This window comes from Cavia porcellus, unplaced genomic scaffold (genome assembly GCF_034190915.1).
Source record: "Cavia porcellus strain 051 isolate PalLab524CR breed Dunkin Hartley unplaced genomic scaffold, mCavPor4.1 scaffold_177, whole genome shotgun sequence".
Classification (NCBI taxonomy): Eukaryota; Metazoa; Chordata; class Mammalia; order Rodentia; family Caviidae; genus Cavia; species Cavia porcellus.
The window spans coordinates 1-23,200 of NW_026947660.1; the positions used below are offsets into that span (position 1 = coordinate 1).

The 23,200-nt window shown below is 56.3% G+C and overlaps 1 protein-coding gene across 5 annotated transcripts; it reads left to right on the top strand.

Moving 5' to 3' along the window:
• The first annotated feature begins 6 nt into the window (after positions 1-6).
• Positions 7-12,958, top strand: Tom1 (target of myb1 membrane trafficking protein). 5 transcript variants are annotated; one of them, XM_063244541.1, is made up of 14 exons: positions 7-307; positions 1,224-1,302; positions 1,778-1,927; positions 2,201-2,335; positions 2,419-2,565; positions 4,609-4,725; positions 6,722-6,855; positions 7,134-7,167; positions 7,391-7,484; positions 8,231-8,351; positions 10,711-10,786; positions 11,715-11,774; positions 12,340-12,382; positions 12,452-12,958. In XM_063244541.1, exons 1-14 carry the CDS (start codon positions 270-272, stop codon positions 12,595-12,597), a joined length of 1,374 nt encoding a protein of 457 aa, XP_063100611.1. In that variant the 5' UTR covers positions 7-269; the 3' UTR covers positions 12,598-12,958. The 5 variants fall into 5 exon arrangements, with proteins under 5 accessions (XP_063100611.1, XP_063100608.1, XP_023417036.2 ...); XM_063244538.1 differs by having other exon boundaries at positions 12,340-12,958; XM_023561268.2 differs by lacking the exon at positions 12,340-12,382.
• The last annotated feature ends 10,242 nt before the right edge of the window (positions 12,959-23,200 follow it).

The following is a 23,200-nucleotide window of genomic DNA, read 5'->3' on the forward strand; positions in this document are numbered from 1 at the left end:
TAGTTCAGTGGCACAGCTTCTGCCTGACAAGCTTGAGGTCCTGAGTTCAATTTCCGGTACTCCCCCACCAAAAAAAGAATTAGGTGACAGATGGGAACCTGCATGTACATCTGGCCCATGTCCAGTGCCCAGAGAGAAGCTGCCAACTACCACCCTCCGACTCTTCCTCCCACCACCTGTTTGAGTCTGTCTCCTTTCTTGCTGACTCATGGCCTCTTTTAGAGAAAGCTACCGATGGCTCCCTGCAGAGCGAGGACTGGGCCCTCAACATGGAGATCTGTGACATCATCAACGAGACTGAAGAAGGGTAAGGGCTGCTGAGGGGCCAGGCCTGTGGAGACAGGGACATGCGCACCGGAGATACATGAACTGTGGCCCAGGTCAGCCCTGCCCTAGGTAAAGAGAAGCCCATGGACAGGAAGCTCAATCACAGCAGGCATGCAGCTGGCCCTGACCTGGGTGCTGCCACCGTGCGTGGCCTCTGCATGGCCAAAGCCAGCTGTGAAGGGGACAGAGAGGCAGATGGGGTGACCATGCTTTATCCTCAGTGCTGAGGGGCCCTGCCCAGTACGGGGGCACAGAGGCTAGGTCTTGGCTTTTTGTGTTTTACTGGTGTTTGCTGACCGGCTGTGTGATGGGACTTCAGACAAGTCCACCTGCCTCCGGGGGATCTGTCCTCAAAGAAAATCTCTGCTGGCTCCTTCAGAGCAGCCCCATTCTCCAAGATGAGAGAGAGAGGTGGTATGGACCATGGTCCTTCCAGGAAACCCCAGCAAGGGTGGACAGGGCACAAAGGTGCAGGTCAGTGTCATGTGGCAGGACACCCCAGAAATAGTAGCCAGGGAAGCTTCACAGGGGAGACAATCAGCTGGACCTCCCCCTAACCCCTACCAGACCTGAGAAGGAGGCAGCAGAGCATCTGGGTAAGTCTAGAACTCCATGCCTGCCTCCTGTGCTCCCTACTTCGGCTTGCAAAAGCAGTGCTGGGGCGGGGGTGTGCTGACCCTGGCTCCTGCTCCCTGAGCACAGGTCAGAGGAGGACAAGGCCCCTGCACTCACCACCTGGCAGGGCAGCAGGGTTCAGAACTACCAAGTATGGGAGAGCAGGCCGACACAAGTCCATGCCTCCTCCTCCTGGGCCTCCTGAGCTAGACCCCTAGCCTCTGGCACCACAGAGGAGGCTCCCTGTACCTTGCCTACTCTTCTTTTTCTGCCTTTGCCAGTCCCAAGGATGCCTTCCGAGCCTTGAAGAAGAGAATGGCAGGGAACAAGAACTTCCATGAGGTGATGCTGGCTTTGACGGTAAGTGCTGGTTATCTGTCTATCTCCTCTGTCCCAGTGGGAAGTCCACCTCCGCTGCTGCTGGACATGGTGGCAAGAGAGAAACTCCTGCCCCAGCATGGGAACAGACAACAAGGGCTGGGGGGCCAAAGGATCCAGCTGCCTGCAGGTTGGCAAGAGCTTAGAGACCCAGGCATCGTATGGTTTCAGTGGATACTCCCTAGCCCCTGGCACCCTGGAAAGCATGAAGCTAGGGGCAGGCACCTGCCCCAGCCTCCTCACAGCAGTAGTGGTGTCCACCAGGCCAGTGGGCTGGAAGGCAAAGTTGTTTCTTGCCAGCCTCTGGGAGGACTCCAGCCCTGGTCCACAACCCCGTGCATCTCCATGCAGTGCTCTGCTGGGAAAGCATGCTAGACACAGGGAGCTCGGGATCCCTTTCTCCTCCACAGGAGGATATGGGAGGAACCCTGATGGGGATGGGGTGTCGCACCCCCAGGTCCTGGAAACCTGTGTCAAGAACTGTGGACACCGCTTCCATGTGCTGGTGGCCAGCCAGGACTTCGTGGAGGGTGTGCTGGTGCGGACCATCCTGCCCAGGAACAACCCGCCCTCCGTTGTGCACGACAAGGTGCTGAGCCTCATCCAGGTGCGTCGCAAGGAGGCGAGGAGCGTGGCAGGTCCCACTGTGTCCACTGGCAGGTCCCCGACTGGGGTGTCCTGTGCAGTCTGTGGGCCATCAGTCTCCATGAGTGGGTGTACCGGGCACACAGAATGAGGGCTGGCTGACCAGGGAGGATGTCTCGGTGCACGGAGCAAGGGCTGGCTGCTGGCCGGGGAGGATGTCCATCTGGGTGTGTGGGCAGTCATCCAGGAAGAAACTATACAGTGGTCACTGGCCATATCCCTTGTCCCCTCTTAGTCCTGGGCTGACGCCTTCCGCAGCTCACCCGACCTGACAGGTGTGGTGGCCGTCTATGAGGACCTGAGGAGGAAGGGCCTGGAGTTCCCCATGACAGACCTGGACATGCTGTCACCCATCCACACACCCCAGAGGGTGAGCATCCCCTGCATGAGGACAGGAAGAATGGGGCCCAGGGGGCTTGTGCATGGTCCCACTGACCTGGGTCTTACCCTCAGACTGTGTTCACTTCGGAGACTCCACCAGGACAGAACTCTTTGGGCTCTGAAGCCAGACAGCAAGGAGATCCGAGCCAGTGCCCTGCTCTCATGCCTGCCTCCACCATATTGCCCAGTGACACGCCCATCACGCCAACCCCTGAGCAGGTAAAGCGACCATCTGCAAGGACACCAGGCCAGGGCAGTTCAGAGAGAGCCCTGTGGCCACAGGTTGTGTTACTCCTCCTATTGGAGACATGAGGCTCAGAGACTTGCAGTCACACAGCTTACCAGAGATGGCTGGGCTCCAAATGCAAGTCTTAACTCTTGGTGGGCATCCTGAAGCTGGCCGTCAGCTCAGCTGACTCATGTGGTGCCTGCCATGGAGGTCTGGTCTGTGACTAGGCTGTGGCCAACAAAAAGCAAAAACTGATTTTGTATTGCTCTGTGGTACCTCCCACAAAGCCACAGGGAAAGGCTTTGGGGCTGAGTTTCCCATGTGCCTTAGTTTCCCCTGCCTACCCTTGGCCATGAGCTGCCAAAGCTGCCTACATGTAGAGGCCCTCACTAGCTGGGTCATGGTCACTCCAAGTGCCATGCTGGGTTGTGGGTGTGGCCTGGCTCTGCAGTGTGATACCTGTGTTGGGGGTTTCATAGTGCAGGCCCTCATCAGTGAGTCCAAAGGCTCAGCTGCTAGGTGTGCTGGGGATGACCAATGCCTGCCCTCTGACAGGTGTCCCTGTTAGACACTGTGTGTGTTACTTGGACCTTACCCTCTCTTGGAAGAGGAACGTCTGAGTTTCACTACAGTAACAAGTGACCGCCCAAAGTTACAAATACGACTGAAGAAGTCTTGCTAACAGGACAAAATGATTAAAGTTGTTGACAGCCACAAAACCAGCTGGGCAAATGGTGCACATCTGTGATCCCAGGTGTGGGGGCTGGAGTTGAGGCAGAGGATCACAAGTTCAAGGCCACCCCAGGCAACTTGACAGAAAAGGGCTGGGAGTATAGCTCAGTGATAGAGCACTTGCCAAGCGGGGATGAGGCCTGGGTTTCTTCCTAGCACCACAAAAAAAGAACAGGTAGTGTAATACCATCTGGTAATCCCCAGCATTCCCTCCCTAGTTGTGATTTCACCCGGTTTGCCTAACCCAAGCATCTGTGTATACTTGACTGACATCCTCCATTCTGCAGTCTTCTTTGTCTCCTGAGACATATGCAAATGTTCCAGTGCTCCAAGACATAACTCTTGTGCTCCTCTGTGGCTGGGTGGCTTGCTTGGTGGAGTTGGGCTGGTGGTCAGGAGCTTCTTGACTCATGCAAGGTGGTGGTTAAGCAACCACCTTGCCAAGCATTACATGGGCGCAGGTGTCTGGGCAGGGGTGAATCTTCCTGGTCTCTGTGCTCCCTTTGTTTGCCTGTAAACACAGGTAATCAGATCTACCCTGAAAACTATTAAACAGCAATTTGTATGAAGTGCTTGGCAATGTTAAGTACCTAATCATAATTGTTGTCACACTCACGATAATTTTACATGGTGCAATCACACAGCACAGAATGTGCCAACACTTCCTAGCCTGTCATCCTATAACTGCTAGACCCATGAACTGTTCTACGGAGAAGGGTTCCAGTGGGTTTGGAACCCGTCATAAGAATCTTGTACATGCAGTACCCATGAGGTGCCACACATGCACCAAGGACCTACACAGTCCTCCTGAGGACTCTACACTGCACCACTGGCAGTGCAGGCCCAAGCCCAGGGACCTGGGTCCCTTTTCAGTCACTGGAACAAGTGTTGCTTCTGAGTCTTGCACTCAGGTGGTAGTCAGGTCGGGCCAGGACTCGGCCTAAAATGGCCCTGTGGCAGTAACACAGAATAGGAGCCAGACAGAATAGGAGCCCCAGGCCCTGGAGGAGAAGACTTCGTTCCCACCTCCCAGTCCCAGAAGGAAAGCACAGAGCCCCAGCCCTCCTGCACAGAGTGTAGCCTCCCTCCAGGGCCTCATTAGCAGCAGCAGCAGCACTGAATCCCAGAGGAGAGGCCTCGCCCTTCCAGCCATACCCATAGGTCACTCCTTCCCTGAGCTGGTTTCCTGCACTGATTCTGGGTTTGGCTGGGTTGGAGATGGCAGCGGTGGGTGGCATCCATCTGGGGGTGGCCTGGGCTCTATCCCTCCATGGCCTCTCACCTCCCTACCTGCCTTTCAGATCGGGAAGTTGCGCAGCGAGCTGGAGCTGGTAAGCGGGAATGTGCGCGTCATGTCAGAGATGCTGACAGAGCTGGTACCCACCCAGGTAGAGCCCGCTGACCTGGAACTCCTGCAGGTGAGCAGGCACCCTCCCCAGTCTTCCCAGACCTTCTGGGCTCCAGAGATGGCCATTCAGATGCAGGTCAGATTTCCTGCTTGTTCAGTGCCTCAGTTTCTATATCTGTAGAGTTGCCATGTTGGATCAGAGACAGTGGAGACTTTTTTTTGCAGAGGGATTAAGGTTTTATTTGTTTTTTTGTTTGAGATAGGGTCTCACTGTGTAGTTCAGGTTGGCCACAAACTTGCTTATGTAGCCCAGGCTGGCCTCAACTCTTCAGTGATCCTCCTGCCTCAACCTCCTGAGTGCTGAGATTACAGGTGTGTGCCACGATACCTGACAAAGGCAGTGTTTCATGTAAAACCCTTGGGTGGTGGCAGTCAGCTCCTGGGTCAGTCCTAGGAAGGCTGGGGTGATAGACACTGAGAGAACAGGGACGCTGTGGCTTTCCTTATATGTTCTGTAGCCTACCATCGTGTCCCCAGCTAGGGACCACTGCAGCAAAAGGGAGCGTGCTTGGGACCCCACCCACTGCATAGAGGTTAGTCCACATGGGCACCAGGAAGGCTGGGAACCCAAGCCTGGGAGCCCCAAGTCCGTGACAGGTGGCCAAGTGTGCCCAGCCGACACCATGTGCTCTTCACGTCCCTCCCTTTGTGTCCCTGCCAAGGCTTCTGTGAGCTGGCTGGGAGAAGGGGAGCAGACACAGGCCTGAGAAGGCTCCGCAGGGGCCCCTGCCATTTGGATGGCTTTCCCAGGCCCAGCCATGGCCCTGTGGCCATAAGCAATCTAGGGTTCAGAATTGTCAGCTCCTGTGCAGTGGCTCCCTGCACACTGGCTCTGCGCACACAGCTGTGCTCCAGGGGAAACTGAGGACAGGCCTGACTGCCTGCAGGTGGGCAGCAGAACTGGGCTTTGAACCGGATCTGGCTCCCAGTGCTGCTGTTGTAATTGCAGGGCTGGTGAGGACACTGGCCCAAAGCCCCTGTGGGTGTGGTCATGGTCACAGTGTGAGGAAGGCGGCAGCAGTGACAGAGTAAGCCCTAGGTCCCAGCCAAGGTGGCTGCTGAGGCCGGGCTGCTCTTGGTGCTGCCGGTGGGCCCTGGTAGCGGAGGGAAGTGGCAGCCAGTCTCCAGGCACCCAGGAGGCTGCAGTGCACACTCTCCTTCCCAGGCAGGCTTCCACCTGCCACTAAGCAATTGCAGTCAGTCAGTGGCGTGGTGGCAAAGGCAGTGGAGCCAGGACAGAAGGAGGGCAGCAGAGGAGAAGGAGAGCAAGTAAGATACTGCAGTCTTAGTTTTGAGACCTCAGGTTCGGTGAAGGGTACAGAAACTCAGTGCTGTCTTTGCAGCTTTTTTGAAAAGCTAAGATTATTCCAAAATGGACAGTTTACTTAGAAATTTATCAGTGAACTGAGTATGGCAGCCATGCCTATAATTCCAGCACTCAGGAGGCTGAGGCAGAAGGATAACTGTGAGCTTGAGGCCAGCCCAGGCTATATATCGAGACCCTTTCCCAAAAAAGAAAAAGAAATCTGTCACTGATAATAACTGGACAGTTACTCATAATGAGACTATCTAGGCCCAGGCTCGAGCCCTCAGTGATTCTGTGTTCACCAAAAGGAAGTGGAGAACTTAGCAGCCTCCTCGTACAGAGAGACAGTGGAAAAGCCAGCTGAGGCCTGCACTCAGCCCAGTCAGCATGTTGAGATTTCCTATTTTAATCTTTGGGTATGACAAGGAATGATGGGATGTGCCAGCAACCCAGCCCTTGTGAGGCTGAGGCAGGAGGCCCACTTGAGCCTAGGCACAGAAGGACTGTCTGAGTAACACAGCAAGACCCCATCTCCAAATTAATTCCCTGAACTCATATCACTGTAGAATGCTTAGAAGTGAAATTGATATTCATGTGGTAGAGTCCCAAACCCTTTCCATGGAAGCCCAGTTGGAGGACCGCCCCATCCCAAGCAAGCCCAGGGCCATTGCCAACCCAGGTATCACTCCCTGTCCCATAGGAGCTGCACCGGACATGCCGCGCCATGCAGCAGCGGGTCCTGGAGCTAATCCCACGCATCTCCAACGAGCAGCTGACGGAGGAGCTGCTCATGGTCAATGACAACCTCAACAACGTCTTCCTGCGCCACGAGCGGTAAGCCCCATCCCTGTCCCCTGAGCCTCCTGTGCCCCAGGCTCCTCCCTCTAAGACACCAGGCAGGCCACTTGGGTCGTGTGCCCTTGGTGCCTGCCCAGAACCAGAGCTGGCCTTGTAGCTGCACAGATCCTGCCTCTCAGGAGTGAGGTGTGTACTGTCACATGACAGGGGCATGCATGTGGGTGTACATGTGGGGGCCCATGTATGTATCAGACCTGCAGTTTGGGAAGCTGGGTGTTGGAGTCTGCCCTGATGGGCATCTTCTGTCTTAACAGATTTGAACGGTTCCGGACGGGCCAGACCACCAAGGTAAAGGGCATGTGACTCTGCCTGGCTGTGCTGTGGGGCAAGAGAGTGGCAATGTCTCCCGACTTCTGTCATAGCGAAGGGGAAATGGTGCAGCCACCAGTAGGTGCCCCAGGGCCCTGCACCTCAGGTGCAGCTGACTCCCTGGGTGGAGAGAAAGCAGTAGGGGGGTCTGCACTTGGAGGGAGGGAGGGCTGTAAGCAGTAACAGTATCCACTTCTGCTAGGCCCCCAGGGAGGTGGATCCAGCAGCTGACCTGATCAACATGGGCTCCAACCCCATGGCCACCGGCAGCCTGGAATCCCAGCTGGCCAGAACAAGTAAGGATGGCAACCTTGCCCTCGGGGACCCAGGCTGAGCCTTGTGCAGTTGGGTACTGCTTGTGAGTCCTTGGGTCTCACAGAGCCCCTGCTCCTCTGCAGATACCTGGAGACCGAGTTCTCTGGGTGACCATGTGGCGGGGCCTGAGCTAGCAACTTGCTCTCACTGTGCCTCCCAGTTCCTACACAGCAGAGGACCTGGCTAGCTAACCCTAGCCTGGGCTGAGACCTACCCCTGCCACTCCTCTCAGCATTAGCGGCTGTCCTCTGTCTCACTGGGATTGGTTGTAATGTTATCCACGCCCGTGGACATTATTTGGCCTTTTGACATTATTAGTTGAGTTACTGCAGCTACACTTTTCCCTTCTGCAGTAGCGGGATTTGCACTGATATCCTCAGTTCTTTTATGTTGTGACAGAGTTTCACTAAATTACGGCATTGCCCAGGCCGAGTTTGAATTTGTGATCCTCCTGCCTCAGACGCACAGAGTGCGGGGATTATAGGCATGCACTGCCACCCCCAGCTAGATACTCCACTTCTTGACAAGTTATATGTAGTTGCTGTTGTATTCAGTCTGTGCCCATCTGCAGAAGATGCTATATAGCATGTTTCTTGTCCCCTGACTCTCAGGACCCAGGAGGGTAGCTGTCCCCCTCCTCAGAAGTTCCTGCAACACCAAATCCTGAGCCCAGCAGGAGGACACTGGGACAGCAGGCAGTCTATCACTGGCCCTTCTATCCTTGCAGACCTGGGCTCCAACAGCATGCAGGCTGGGCTGCAATCCTTGGAGGCTTCAGAGTGCCTGGAGGACGAGTTTGACATGTTTGCGCTGACCCGAGGCAGCTCTCTAGCTGACCAACGGAAAGAGTGAGTGGCCTGACCTGCCCAGTTCCCTGTGAGAGAAGTGCTGATCCCATGCCTGGCTGGGTGTAGCCCCTCTACCAGTTGGGCATGACCCCAGAGCCCTCTGGTCAGGGCACACCACACATACCCCTGACACTTCAGACAGTCAGTGGGGCCAAGCAGACCGAGAGCCTGGTCACTGCCCCGGGCAGGTGGCTGGCATCTGGCAGCTCTGCGTTAGGAGCTGGAGGCTACTTGATTTCAAAACATGGCATCTCCAGAGTTCTTGTCCCCACTGTCCTGTCCAGGCTACACCAAGCCCCCAGCGTCAGGGACAATGACTAGGAAACCTTCCATAGTCCCTCCCAACATCAGGGGCATCCTTGTGCTCTCTGTCCCCGAGCTGAGACTGCCCTTGTCAGGATCAGGCTTCCACATGCCTGGGCAGGGGAACCCTGCACTTGTTCCTCTTGTCCCCTGCTGACAACCCTAGGACTGATTCCTACAGCAAGGGATGCTGTAGAATAGATGGAGGATCCTCCTCACCACTCCCGTGGCCCCTTAGTGTCACTCTGGTTGTTTGGGGACTGCCTGCATTGATGCACTGACAGAGCTGAATGCTCTGCTGTACCTGCCCACCCAGATGAAGTCTCATCTGCCAGACTCAAGGGCGTGGTGTGAGCTGCCCTCCTCTTCCCTGAACAGTCTACTGCCAGGCCAGGGCTTGGGATCCAGGAAGCCCCATTGCCAGGGAGTTCAGGTTGCTGCTGAGGCTATAGTGCAGCTAGAGGCTGATGAGTCCTCTGGGAGGTGTGATGGGGCATGGCCTGTCCTTGTGGGTGCTGGGGCAGCACTGGTTGCATACAGTCTGGAGGGCAGGCTGGTGCATGCCATCCCCATGTATATATTAGGCTGGACCCCACGTGGGAGTCAGGAGTTGGGGGGGGGGTGTACCTGCCCCACACAGATGCCTGCATAGGGAGCGAAGGGGCCGAGGCCGGGAGGACAGCTGGCATCCTCCTGAGAGTAGGAGCCACCTTTGGAGGAAGGCTTCCTCCAAAATTGGCATCTGGCTCCTGGGGTGCCTGCCCAGCCTTGACACTATCCCACCCCTTGCCACCACACCCCGGCTGTGGCTGAATCCAGGATGCACTTGAATAGTGTGGCCCAGGTAGGAATCAGTCCTAGGGTTGTCAGCAGGGGACAAGAGGAACAAGTGCAGGGTTCCCCTGCCCAGGCACGTGGAAGCCCCCAGCTGGAAGCCTGATCCTGAAAGGGGCAGCCACCTGGTCTCAGCCATGGAGATGGCCTGACCCAGGGACTGTGTGCAGGGTGGGACAGCAGTTCAGAGGTACACAGCCTTCCAAGTCAGGCTTTGAAGCTTCTGAGTGGTTCTCAATGGATCCACATTCCCCTGGGACAGTGGGATGGCCACACACTTGCTTGGCTTGCAGACCTCCAGGATGGGCATAATGTCCACCTTCGGCCTTGCTCCCCCACCAGCCCTCGACATGCAGATGGCTCTGCCCTGCTCAGCAGCCCACTTGTCAAACTGGGAGCCAGTAACAGGTGACATCCATCATGTTCACAGCATGGGGTAACAGCTGTGCTCCTGCCTGGCTACCTGGGGATGTGTGGTGTCCTCATGGAACCCTAGTGAGAGCTTCTTGCACCCTGGGGAATGCACTGTGTGGCTCCACCCCTGACTGCCGGCCTTCCTCTTCTCCACACTGCCCTGTAGCCATTCAGAGCAAGAACAGGGTTTTGCTAGCACTGGGCTAGGTCCCACTGCAGGGCGGGCGGACAGATACCTGGGCCCCAGTGACTTGTATGCTACACTCTGGATGGTCTCCTGCTGCCCAAGTCAGCCTCCACCTGCATACACCACCTTCCCTACCTGTCAGCAGCCAAAGGCCAGCCCCACCTCCCACCTGTGGCTCTCTCCTCGGGACATCCCTGAAGAGGGGCCATGGACCAGAATCTCTCCCCCAAGTGCAGCTCCTGCAGAGCACAGTTGTAACATCTCAGCTGGGGATGGGGCAGCAAGGGTCCCCAGAGCCATCTGCATGAGGATGTGGCCACTGAGTACTCTCTTGAGTCCCTCTGCCTGCCCAAATCTGGTCACAACCATTGGCAGTCTGGTGCCTGTTTCCAACCAAGTCCTCTCCAGATGCTCGTAGCCTTTGCTGGTGTCTATCCTACTATTGTGTGCCAGGCCCAGTTCCCGGCACCAGAGCTGGCCCTTGTGTGCAGGCCTGGCCAGTAGGAGTGCTGGACTGAGCCTATCCCACTCCGGGTTCTCGCCCTACCTCTGCCCTGCATCCCCAGTCTAGCTTGCTTTGCAAGAGCAGCACCTGATAGCTACATGGCCTCTGTGTTTCAGGGTCAAATATGAAGCCCCCCAGGCAACAGATGGACTGGCTGGGGCCCTGGATGCACGGCAGCAAAGCACCGGAGCAGTAAGCAGAGTACCACATTTCCCTAGGGGACACCAGGGGAAGGCGGGGCTCAAGTCAGACCTGGGATTCGCCATCCGGCAGAGCACCCAAGACTTCTCCTGAGCCACTGGAGCCGCTCAGAGGAAGGCACTTGAGGGCACATGGCTTTCAGGTGTGACGGGTCAGGGGCCAGCTCTTCTGGCTCCCACACCACCACAAAGCAAACCACAGGGGCACAGGTGTGCACAGCTACAGGTGCATGTGAGCACACGCATACAGCTCCACCTGCACACCTGAGTACCCCCATAACACCACCTGTACATGGACACGCCCGCCTGGCTCTACCTGCACACAGACACACTTGTGTGGCTCCATTTGCACACAAAGGCACACAGAACTCTACTTACACATGTGTGTGCTCATATAACCCCCTGCAGACACACATGCACACATGGAGCCAGGACCTAGGGTATACCCGCTGCTTCCCTGGCTGCTGAAAGTGTTGCCTGCCTGGTGCTAGGGAGCAGGCCGTGTCCTTTCCAGCCCTGGTCCACATGGAAAAGGACCCACTATCTTCCCATAGGGTTGCAGGTGCCCTCTACATCTTGCTCTGCCCTCACCTCACCACTGTGCTGGGTACCAATGCAGAAGCCATCAGGGAAGGAGGCCTAGCCTTGCCCAAGAGGCAGCCATCATGACAGAGGCCATGTCTCTGGGGAGCCTGCTGCTGGGGCCACCCCACCTTGCCACCCGGAGGAGACACTGGTCCTTGCTTGGAGCCCCTTGGAGACCTCAGCCCCCACCCATCTCTGCCTGAGCTGTGCACCCTCACATACAGCCAAGCCCCACAGTCAGAATGGAGTCTGAGGTCTGCATCCCAGCAGTACAAGTACAGGGCTTCTGCAGGAGGAGGGGCACTGACCTCTTGCTTCACCCTGTCTTCCTCCAGATCCCTGCTACCCAGGCCAGCCTCATGGAGGACATTGAGCAGTGGCTATCCACGGACGTGGTGAGTCAGGCATATTCTTGTCCATCTGGGAATGAGCTGCTAGGAGGCCAGACTGGCTCATCCCTGCACATAGCACACTGCCTGTGAGCTGCTTGCCACTCTGAGACACTGTGGCTGGTTGTGTCCCATCAGAAGCCAGGTGGCTGCTCTGTGGGCGCTGTCCCCTCTGGGAGGAGACGGCAGGAGGTGCCTGGAGACAGGTGCTGCAGGATAGGCAGCCCCCAGACCTAGCCTCAGGGAAAAGGGCACGGCAGGGTCTAAGGGGTTCTCCGAGGCCCCTGCCCCAGCTCTAGCACCACAGCCGTGGGGGGGGGGGCTCGCCTCTGTAGGGCCACACCAGGATTGAGGGTGCACTGGGGCCCATGAGTCAGGTCCAGCCTTCACATGGTAAAGGAAGGACCAGCTGAGGCTTGAGGGTATCAGAATGCACAGCTCAGAAAGGGGCCAGGTCCGGCCATCCGGGGTCAACCTTACATAGTGTCAGCCCTAGTTCAGTTGCCTGAGCCCTGCGTCAGTCCCATGAGAACCATCACCCTGAGCTGCAGCCATTCCTTCTGCGTTCTAGGGAAACAATGCAGAGGAGTCCACCGGGGGTGTCACCAGCGAAGGTAGTGACCAGTCTGTCTGCCCACCCCACCCCGGCCCTGGCCCCAGCCCACCACCGTCTTTCCCCTCAGAGTTCGACAAGTTCCTGGAAGAACGGGCCAGAGCTGCCGACCGGCTGCCCAGCCTTGCCAGCCCCTCGGTGCCAGGGCCCCCTGCAGGTGTGGCCCCAGGCAAGAAAGCCCAGGGGAAGGAAGAGGACTCGCTGTTTACCCTGTGAGCTGGCAGGCTGCTGAGGGGTTGGGCTGTGCAAGGAACTTGGGGGCCCACCACTCCTGCCTCCTCTCCATCCCAACCCAAGACTGCTGAGAACTGGAGGCTTCTGGGGGCTACCCCCCCCCAGCCTGGTCCAAGGAAGCCACATTTGATACAAAGCTTCTCGTGGTGCCCCCATGGCAGGAGGCCTCCAGGATGCCAGGCTGCTCCTGCCACTGCCCTCACCCCTCTCCTAGGGGTTCCCGCTGCCCACCGAGCCTTGGAGGCAGAGTCTCTCAGACATGGACAGGTGCCTTTTGTACCCTAAATAAAAGTAGAAAGCCATCCGCCAGCAGGGGTAGGCTGTGGCTGGTAAGGAAAGCCAATTTCCCAGCTGATCACATCCTATTACTGCCCTCTCTAGTCTTGGGGTACCAGCCTTCTGAGTCAACTGTGCCTAAGACTCTGGAGCCATAGCTGGGGTGGTGGTAAGCCCCCAGGTGTGAAGACCAGGGCTGCCCAGGCCCCCAGGTGAGACCTGGGCTGCAGGCAGTTGTGACAGAGGCCCCGGTGGCCCAGGTGGTGACGCATCAGTGCTGGGGCCAACCCACCCATAGCCAGGCCAGGTGCATACCCAGCCTCGCCCTTCAGCCCTGCCCCTTCACCCCTTATCACAGCCCCATTCTGTCTGTTGTTTGATAACAGGGAAAATGAGGTTTAGGCAGGGGCCAAACTGGCCACTCCTTGTGTCATGAAAGAGCAAGTGTGAGTTCCCAAGAGCCCTGAGACTGTCCTTGTGCCGTGGCTCTGCCTGGGACAGATGAGGCCAGAGGGTGTTCCAGGAGGGGCCCAGAGTCCCCAGATTGTCATGACCACTACAGTACCCCAGCTGTGTTCCCAGACTAGTTACCTGACCATTCTGTGCCTTGGTTTCCTGTGTGTGAAGTGGACTGCTCCTGGCCTCAGCCTCCAGGGTCCTGGAGGTTGTGAGAGGCCTGGGCGGCAGCTGCAGAACAGCCTGAGAGCTGTCCCTCTGGCGCCCACTGCTCCAGCACGCCCATGTCCCTAGTGACCATAAGGTGGCAGCAGCGATGGCAAGTGCGGAGCCGGTTTCCCACCCAGCCTCCAGCGGCCCCATCCCCTCTGCGCTCCACACTCTGCCAGACTCCCAAGCTGGATGGGGTGGGGTTCCGAGAGCTTGGGGACCACATGTTCCTTGGGAGGGCTCCTTCCTCCAGACATAAGTGGATGCCTAGCCGCTTGTCTTTGCCTATGTCCCCAGCATCCAAGTTCCCCGGGCTGGGCTCGTACTTTTTTTTTTTTTTTTTTTTTTTTGCTGTGAAAGGCTTTATTTTCTTTTGGTCCAAGATTTGGGAGGAGACTCTAAAGAAGTGAAAAAATTGCCTAGTGGCTGGAGGGAGAGGGTCCAGCCAAAGCCCTGATGCCAGTGATGCAGGAGCGCCTCAAAGACTGTCAGGCTCTTGGGCCTCCTAGTCGTGCTTAAGGGTGAGCCTTTCAAAGAGGTACTCATCCAGCCCAGCCTGGGGACCGTCCAGCCTGCGGAGGTTAGGAGGTTAGAGAGGTGGTCACCTATCTTATTGATGAGCTTCACTTCCTCATCTAGGAAGTGGTTCTCCAGAAAATCACAGACATGGGGGTCTGTCTTGGCAGAGCCCAAGGCATTAAGATCCAGAAGAGCTTGGTTCAGGCTCTTCTCCAGAGTCAGGACACTTCCATAGCATCCAAGGTTTTACCCCACTCATCCTTAGAAGGCTTCTGCATGTCCTAGAAGAGCGCACGGCCACCGCGCTGGTTTTGCATTTTCAGGAGATGCTCGGTGGCTGGGCTCATACTTGTGACTCCCCTCCCTCAGCCTCCCTGAGTACTGATGCTGGCTTGCTGCTCCTCTCACCCTCCTTCAGGCTCCCATAGGCTGCCCTGATTGACACCCCCCACAACTGGAAGCAAGGTCTGTGCCCTGCCATCCACATGCATACCCAGTGCCCACACAGTCCTGGACCTGGCACCTCCCATAACCCCCATCCTGGACACTCATGGGTGAGGCCCAGATGGGCCTGGCCTGCAAGGGAGACTCCCCACTGTGTGTCCTTTGACCTCAGTTTCTCTCCAGTGCCTGAGAGCTCTGCCCTCCAAGGTCCTGATGGTAGGGCCTCTAAACAGCTCTGGGGACACAGCAGGTGGTCAGTCCCCACAGTCTGCTCAGGGGGTTGTGGACAGGAGGAACAGTGGAGAGAGTCCCCACAGCTGCTGCCATGGCTTGGGGTGACAACAGATCTCTGTGCCCCAAACCCAGGCAAGTTACATGCACCCCCAGAATCTGTACAGAGGTGGGAACCAGAACTGGGGTGCCCAACCAGGGCACCCTCTGGTTTGGGGCTACACACCACTAGGCAGCATGCAGCCACCTTCTGGCACACTCCTCAGTTTGGCCAAGCCTTTACCAACTCAGCCTCGGTTTCCTTGGTCCCTCAACTCTACCATGGTGGCCACTGGGCCCCTGACCTCCACATCCTCCCATCTGGAAAAGAGTAAAATGCAAGTGAAATGGCATCAAAAAGAGAAAGAGAGAAATAGCATCTCCAGACAGAACAGGGGCTGAGAGGCCATGCCAGGAGCACTCTGCTTCCAGCACCCACAGCCTGGAGCAAGTTAGCACTGCTTAACTGCACAGAACATTAGTTAGCTCTGAACCAGTACCACTCCACCCACAGAGGAGAAGCCTGGGGCCAGAGCTCAGGCCGGCAGCCAGGCCCCTCACTGTCCCCCAAACTGCTGACAGCTCAGGCCTCTGCATCACCCCCAGTAAGGGGAAAGTCCTGGCTGCTCTACTACCCTAGCTGTCTGTGGCATCCGATCCTGTGACCCCCTTTTCCAGTGGCAGAGTAAACTGCCCATGGTACAGAGGCTGGGCCCAACTCAGCCCCACCCTGTGCCTGAGCCCACCTTCCCAGCCTGCCACACCACACGGGACAAGACCAAATGCTTCTTGGGTCTCAAGTGGGCACCCTGCACCCACAGAGGTCACGACCTGTCCCAGTACACCCCAGCAGATCATGAGCAGGTTCAGAGTGGAGAAAGGAGAAGTGGTTGGGCTTGTCCTGGCCTCCACAGACCTCAGTTTCCCCAACAGTGCTGGGTAGAGGTGGGCCATCTCCAAGGTCCAGGGCAGACTGTGACAGGAGCTGTGCAGTCCCCATGCTCACCTGTCTGGTCCCCAGGGCAGGGCAGGACCTTTTGTAGGTCAGCAGTCATGGAATTGCCAACCATCACTTCATTTACTTTTTCTTCTTCTTTTTTTTTTTTTTTGGTACTGGGAATCCAACTCAGGACCTTGTGCTTACCGGGCAGGCATTGTGTCACTGAGCTATATCCCCAAACCCTGAACTTTTAAGTTTTAAAATAACACTTTTAAAATTTTTTAGACAGGCCCTTGCTATGGAGTTGAGTAGGTCCATGAACTCACCATGTAGGCCAGGCAGGTCTTGAACTCATGAAAATCCTCCTAGCTCAGCCTCCCAGGTGCTGGGATTACAGGTATGTGCTACTACTCTTGACTAAAAATAACATTTATAACCTACAGCTATGCCAGAGACATAGCAGACATAGCACAGTGCCTGCCTGGCAAGCTCAAGATAGTGAGTTTGATCCCAGTACAAAAAAAAAAAATGTAGTTATGAAATTAAGGCATGAGCCATTGTCCAACATTTAAACCAATAACCCCTAAACCAAGAGACAGCTCTGCTGACACTTCAGGTGTCCCTCAGGTAGAGCCACTGGCATTGTGGTCCTACCTCTTAACACAGCTTTTCTTTAGTCGACATGTTTCCCCAGATTACTAAAAGCTCTTGGTGGACATTTCAGAAGTGCTGTCCGGGAATCTACTGAAGGATCATTTCTCTGCACAGTGCTTTGGCTTTTCTGTCACCCTGGAAATACTTTATTTTTTTAGTTTTTTGAGACAGCATCTCTCTGTGTAGTCCAGGCTAGCCTTGAACTCACTGTGTAGCCCAGGGTAGGCTTGAACTGTGGAGATCCACCTAACTCAGCCCTGAGTGGTGGGATTACAGGTCCCAGTATCACTTTTCTGTCTGTGCCCCGCCTTTTGTTGGCATGGACTTTCCCGAGCACAGCTTCCCACAATCTTCAGTAAATGCTGCTACCAGCTGTGCCATGACAACCCTTTGCTCACCTTACAGCGCCCGGGGCTACGCTCTCCCATTACTGGGTGACAGGGCTGCGAAGGTTGGATGGCGGTTTTGGACAGGCTGGGGTGCAGCTCAGAGCTCTGGCCACACACACCTGGGACCCTCACTCCTCCAGCACCACAGGAGAAAGTGAAAAGGTGTCTGCTTCGGGGCTGCTCCGTGAGAAGTGACAGGGCCAGGATATAATACACGTGGTAACAGAGGACGTCACAAAGCAGAAGCAGAGTCTTCGGGGTTTTTATTCATGCTGGTGCTGGGGACTGACCCCAAGCCCCTCTACCCCGGACTACATTCCCACATGGGGACACTGGGCCTCAGAGGTGACCCTGTGTGCTCATCGAGATGCGGGCCACGGTACCATCAGGCAGGCAGCTGCTACCTTGCTGTGTGCAGAAGGCCTAGAGACCACCCCACTCGGGATCCCCTGACCCGCCCCATCTCCGTGCCTTCCAGGCGGCCCGTCCCCCCTCGGAGGAGCCATATGCAGTGCAGGATGGGCCAGACAGCGCCCCCTGCCTGTCTCTAGCCCTGGGCAGCTGCAGCTGAGGGGCCTCGCCTTCCTGCTGAGTCACGGTCAGTCCGCACCTGCTGAGTCACGGTTGTCCACCCCGCTGAGTCAGTCTAACCCAGGAAGTGGGGCCTGCTGACGTGTGGGGCCACACGTCGCGTGTTGCCAGGCCACGGCTGCGGCCCAGCCCAGCCCCACTCCCGCTCTAGGGAGCTGGAGAGCCGAGCCAGCTACAGGTCTGTATCAGTCCTCCAAGCTCCTCTGAGCCTTTGCAGTTGCTTTAAACAGAAGTTCACTTTTCCTTAGTGAACAGTAAAGATGAGGACCCTGAGGTTCCCAAATCCTGGTGGAGAGTAAGGCTCCAGGTTCATCAGATGTCAGGGCGACCCTACCCCCACCCCGGAGCCCCAGAGAGGGCTCCACAGGAAGTTGGCAGGGTCCGGAAGGGGAACTAGGGATCAGCCCGGCACAGAGCTGTCACCAGCCTGCCGTCCCTGCACTGTGTCCCCAGCCCATCCTGTTTTTAATTCTCCTTTTGTCAAATGAGGAAACAACCGTGGGGGTTCGGGGTGCACAGCTGGTCAGGCTGCAGCCAGCACTGCAAGGTGGAACTTGAACAGATTTTTTCCTTCAAAGCTAAGTGGCTGCCAGCTTCCTCAGGCAAAGGCATGAGCAGCTGCCCCACTTCTCCTCTCACCCAAGGACTGGACACAGAGGTCTGGGTCCAGGAAGGATGGAAGTAGCCGGAAAATGTTCATAGTTTTGTTCTCTTCCCTCCCACACTGTTCCTTGTTTCTTTTCCTTTTTCCCTTTTTTGAGAGAGGCTATCACTATGCAGTGCAGGCTGCCTTGAACTTACTATGTAGCCCAGACTGACCTTCAACTCACAGAATCCCCCTGCCTCAGCCTCCTGAGTGCTGGGATTACAGGTGTTCGCCACCACGCCCAGCATATCGTTTGTTTGTATGTTTTGTTACCAGGAATCAAACTCAGGAATTGGCACTTGCCAGGCAAGTGCTGTGCTGCTGAGCTGTGTCCTCAGCCCCTTTGCCCTTGTAAAGGGACAGACCCAACCACCTAGACAGGTGAGAGGCTGATTTGAGCCCATCTTGCCATAGCTTTGGGTAAATCCTTTGTCCTGTTGACTCAAGTATCTGGCCTCCGACTTGGTCCTGGGGACAGGACAAACCTGAGTGCCTGAACCCAAGAGCCCTAACATGTTGGGGCCACTGCTGTCTCTGCCGCAGCCACTCCTTCAGCAGCCTCCATTCCGCTGGGGACCCTCAGGTGGCTCAGGTGGCCCCAATGACCGAGGCCTCAGGGTAGTGGCCAGGCTCCATCCAGAGGGCCAGCTGGGAGGTCTGAACCTCCTGCACCCTGTCTGGCTGTGCCCCCTGACTGCCTTACCCTGGGGTCACAGGGTGCCAACGGCACATACCTGGCTTGGGGTCATGGGAATGTGGGGCCCTGGCTGGGGTACAACCCCCAACCGGCCCCCTTTGTTAACTAGGTGGGGCCTGGGCCTTCGCCTTCAGGATCTTGTGGCACAGCCGGGGCAGCTCAGAGCCACAGGCAAAGAGGACCAGGCTGGGTCTGCCTCACAGTCTTCTGGAGACCGGAGTGGCACAAGACACCCTATTTGTGCAAAGTACACAGCATGCTGAGCTTTAACATACACACACACACACACACACACACACACACCACGTCAAAATCCACAGTCCCATCCCCAGGCTGGCCTGTGACACCTGAAGCTCTCCCAAGGCTTCAAGGCCCAGCCTCCACCTAGAGCCCATTATCTGGAATTTTACTTAATTTTTAAATTTTTACCTGTTTATTTATGTACTTACTTTTTAAATTTTTTTATTGGTACCAGGGATTGAACTCACGACCACGCACTTGCAAGGCAGGTGCTTATGCCGCTGAGCTAAATCTTCACGTGCCCCCCCCCCCCCGTGTGTACTTACTTTTTGAGACAAGGTCTCACTATGTAACCAGACTGGCCTCAAATGTGCTGTGTAGCCCAAGCTGGCCTGGTATTTGAGGGGTCCTTCTGCCTGTGCCTCCAGGGTGCTGGAGTTACTGGCATGGCCACCACACCCAACTCCATTATCTGGCATTTTAAGACAACACTAGACTTTCTATGTTTTATGCATAATCTCCCAGACAGGGAGTTTACAGTGGGTTTGTAGCTGTGACAGCTGCATGACACGGTGGCACAGATCAGTTGCTCTCCTTAGCACTGAATTTCTTAGCCATTCACACTACAAAGCATTGTCCACGTGCCTGCCCCCGGACACACTAGGACTCTCACCGTCTAGGACATCCTGCACACGTCCACTGTGGAACTTGCCTCTTACTTCCCATAGGTAAACACAGAGGTGCAGGATCCTGTCCCCACACTGGGCATTTGCTTAGCCTTTCAAAGGACTGCCACATGTCTACGCAGCAGTTCCACTCCAGGAAACTGCCCCTTGGCCTCCCAGCTCTCTGGCTAAAAGCCATGAAATTGTACTGACAAAACACATGAGAAGGCTGGGGATACAGCTCAGTGCTACAATGCTGCCTGGCAAGCATGAGGTCCTCAATTTGATTCTTGGTACCAAAAAAAAAAAAAAAAAAAAAAAAAAAAAACTTAAAAAGACATGAAAAGTTCAATTCCCAATACCAGAAAAAAATAAAATACAAAAATTTTTTAAAAGGTGTGAAAAGGCCAAGTCCTGCCTAGGCAACTTCCTGAGACCTTGTCTTCAAAAAAACAAAGTAAATAAAGAAGGCCTGGTGGCCAGGCTGGACGGTACACACCTGTAATCCCAGCATTTGGGAAGCTGAGACAGAAGAATCACTGAGTTTGAGGCCAGCCATTACTACACAGCAAAACTCTGTCTCAAACAACAACAAAACCACTGCAGAAGTACCTCAGTGTGAAGGTCTTGGGGTCAGTCAATGAACACCTAAACAGGACCAGGGATCTGTCCCTGCCTACTCCTGGGAATAGCTGAAATGGGGGCATACCGGCTGAGCAGGTCCTCCTCCCAGAAACGACAAATAGCAGGGCCCATAGCTTTGGGGTCTGCTGCTCCTCACTCAAAATAACCCTTGTGCCAAGGAGGATCCCTTAGGGCAGCTGCCCTGATGGGGAGGCACAGTGTGCAGCCCGAGGCCCTCTCCACTTTGTCCACCAGGTGCACAGTGCTGGAACTACAGCTGTGCAGTACTGTACCTAGCTGTTGGACCTAAGTTTTTTTTTTTTTTTTCCCTTTTTGACTTTCCTTTTTGACTTTTTTTTTTTTTTTTTTTTGTCTTTTTCTTTTTATCGGTACCGGGGATCAAACTCACGACCACACACTTGCAGGGCAGGAACTTAATGACACTGAGCTAAATCCCCAGCCCCTGAGTCAGGATCTTGCTCTGTAGTTTGGGCTGGCCTTGAACTCACTTTGTAGGTTGGTCTCAAACTCCCCACAATCCTCCTGCCTCAGCCTCCCGAGGGCTGGGATTACAGGTGTCCGCCACGATGCTCAGCTCCATTGGATATAAATTTTGCAAACATTTTCTCCTAGTCTCTGGCTTGCTTGTTCTCTGTAACAGTGTGTTTTCAAGAGCAAGAAATTTTCATTTTCTATTTTCTGATGTGTTGTGTTAGAGAAATCTTTGACCGATAGACAGCCCCTGAGATTTCTCTTGTGAGCACCTGTAGTCTGCTCTAGGCCGTAGAGCCAGAGCCCAGGGGCCAGGCTCTGAGCCGCCTTGGTCCAAGGCTGTGGGGCTTTGGCCATGGTCTCTGCGTTCTCCGAAGCGATAACCGATGAAGAGGAAGACCAGGGCCCACATTCAGGACAACATCTCCTAGGCACCGCCAGGGCCCTTTGGCTGGGACTTCTGCCCAGCCACGGGCCCTGGGCTCCGAGTGGACTCTGCTGTGGAAGGCGAACTGTTTCCCCTGCCCCCCTCCCCGTCTGTGCGTGGCCAGGCTTTCCCAAGCCCATTCAGGTCCTCCCTCTGTAGCCCCACCACCCTGCCCGGCAGGCCCCACCCCCACTGAGGCCCCTTTGTCTTCTTTTGTTGTTGTTTTTTGATTTTTTTTTTGTCTTTGTCTCCCCTCCCCCCACCCTGCCCCAGGCTGGGAGCACAGCTGGCCCCTCCCACAGCCAAACCACTTCTGTTTTCCAGCCACAGTGCTGAGTCGCGATTTCCACACCAGATGCTGTGTCATGCTTGGGGGGGGGGGAAGCAAGATTTTGCTGAGTCACGGCAGCGCCTGCTTGGCTGGAGTGGGTGAGAGGGCAGTCCTGCAGGGGTCAGGAGCCAGGCTTCTGGACGACCCAGCTCTGTGTGCATGGTGGCTGAGCCCTGTCCCCTGCCCCCAGGGCTTGGCCTGGCCTTGCAGCTGACCTGTTCCTCCTTCTTGAGCCTTTCCTGCCAGCTACACCTTCCATACATGAGATGCGTGTGACCATCCCCCAGCCACAGAGCCTTCTGCCCAGTGCTGGGTGGACCTGGGTCATGAGCACCCTGAACACATGTGCATGTGCACACACATACACTTGAACCCAGCAGGACTGTGCACTTCCCAGGCTGGGGTCCCTGACTTGCAGCCCCCACCCCTACCTCCTGGAGCCCCTGTGAGGGGCCAGGCAGGTGGACAGTGAGCGGGTGGGGCCGGCCTCCAGTGGCTTTGTCTGGGACTAGCTCTGCTGCCCTCAGCTGTGTGATATAGGGAAGTGTCTCAGCCTCTCAGTGCCATGGTGCTGATGTGGAGAACAAGGAGGGGAAGTGACAGCTGTGCCCATTGCCCAAGGCCACAGGAGGCCAGCTCTCAGCCATGATAGCCTTACTGGTCTGGATCCCCAGCAGAAGGCCCTGTGACCTGCAGCCCTGGGTTGAAACGCCAAACCAGCGGGCCCTGACCTGTGCTCTCCTTGCCACCCTGTGCAGAAGAGTACTTACAGGCCATGCCCACAGCGGGCAGTGGGGTAGTGACTCGTCTGTGTCAGCCCAGAGGGATCAAGCAGCTGCCTGCTCCCCAGGAAGGTTGAAGTCCCTCCACCGGGCGGCTGCCCAGGCCTTTGCTGAGCCTCTCCACCTGGCTTCCTCACCCATACAGCCACGAGGGAATGGTGCAGCCCTTGGACTGCTGGGAGTCTCCAGCTCGTGCCTGGGGTGCTGAGCTGAAACCCCTGGCTGCCCACTGCTTGTGGGTTTGGAGGAGGCTGTGTGTATGACCCCAGGGGTATGTGGGGGCAGCGGGCCCTTGTCCTCCCAATGGGGGCCCTGCTCTGTCCTGGGCCTTTGCTCCGCAGTACCTCGACTGCACTTGCACCTCCACTCCCAAGCAGGGCTGGTCCCTGTGGAAACCGCCTCTCCAGGCAGGGAGCCTTGTGGACTGCAGCAGCTCAGCCTTGCCTTTCTACCTAGCCCTCTGGGGGGGGGGTGGTGAGGGCCCAGGTGAGAAGGTGCCTCACTATGCCCTGACAGAGCATCCAGTGTCCCAGCAGCCATCCTGCCTCCGCCCAGGAGCCAGGTGCTAGGAACATGTGCAGGACAAAGGCAAAGACTTCCTGCCAGGCCTCAGTTTCCCTGTTAGCTGTGTGACCCAGGGCAGACCTGGTGTAGCTATGGGCTTCAAGAGTCTGCAGCCTTTACGACTGCTTCAACCCAGCCCACGTGATGTGTGGGGCGCAGGGTGCAGCCCCTTCCTTGGGGTGTGGGAAGGAGAGACCCCTGTGGTGGGCACTGGGGAACTTAGGGTGCTGAGGATGCATCCGTCCCACCCACCCGGCTGGCTGAGATTTCCTGCCAGCCGGTGCTCCGGGTCATATGACCTCCCCTCTCCCCTCACTGCTGGGCGGTCCCAGTGTCGCAACGTAGGCGGCGGGGAGGGACATGGGCCT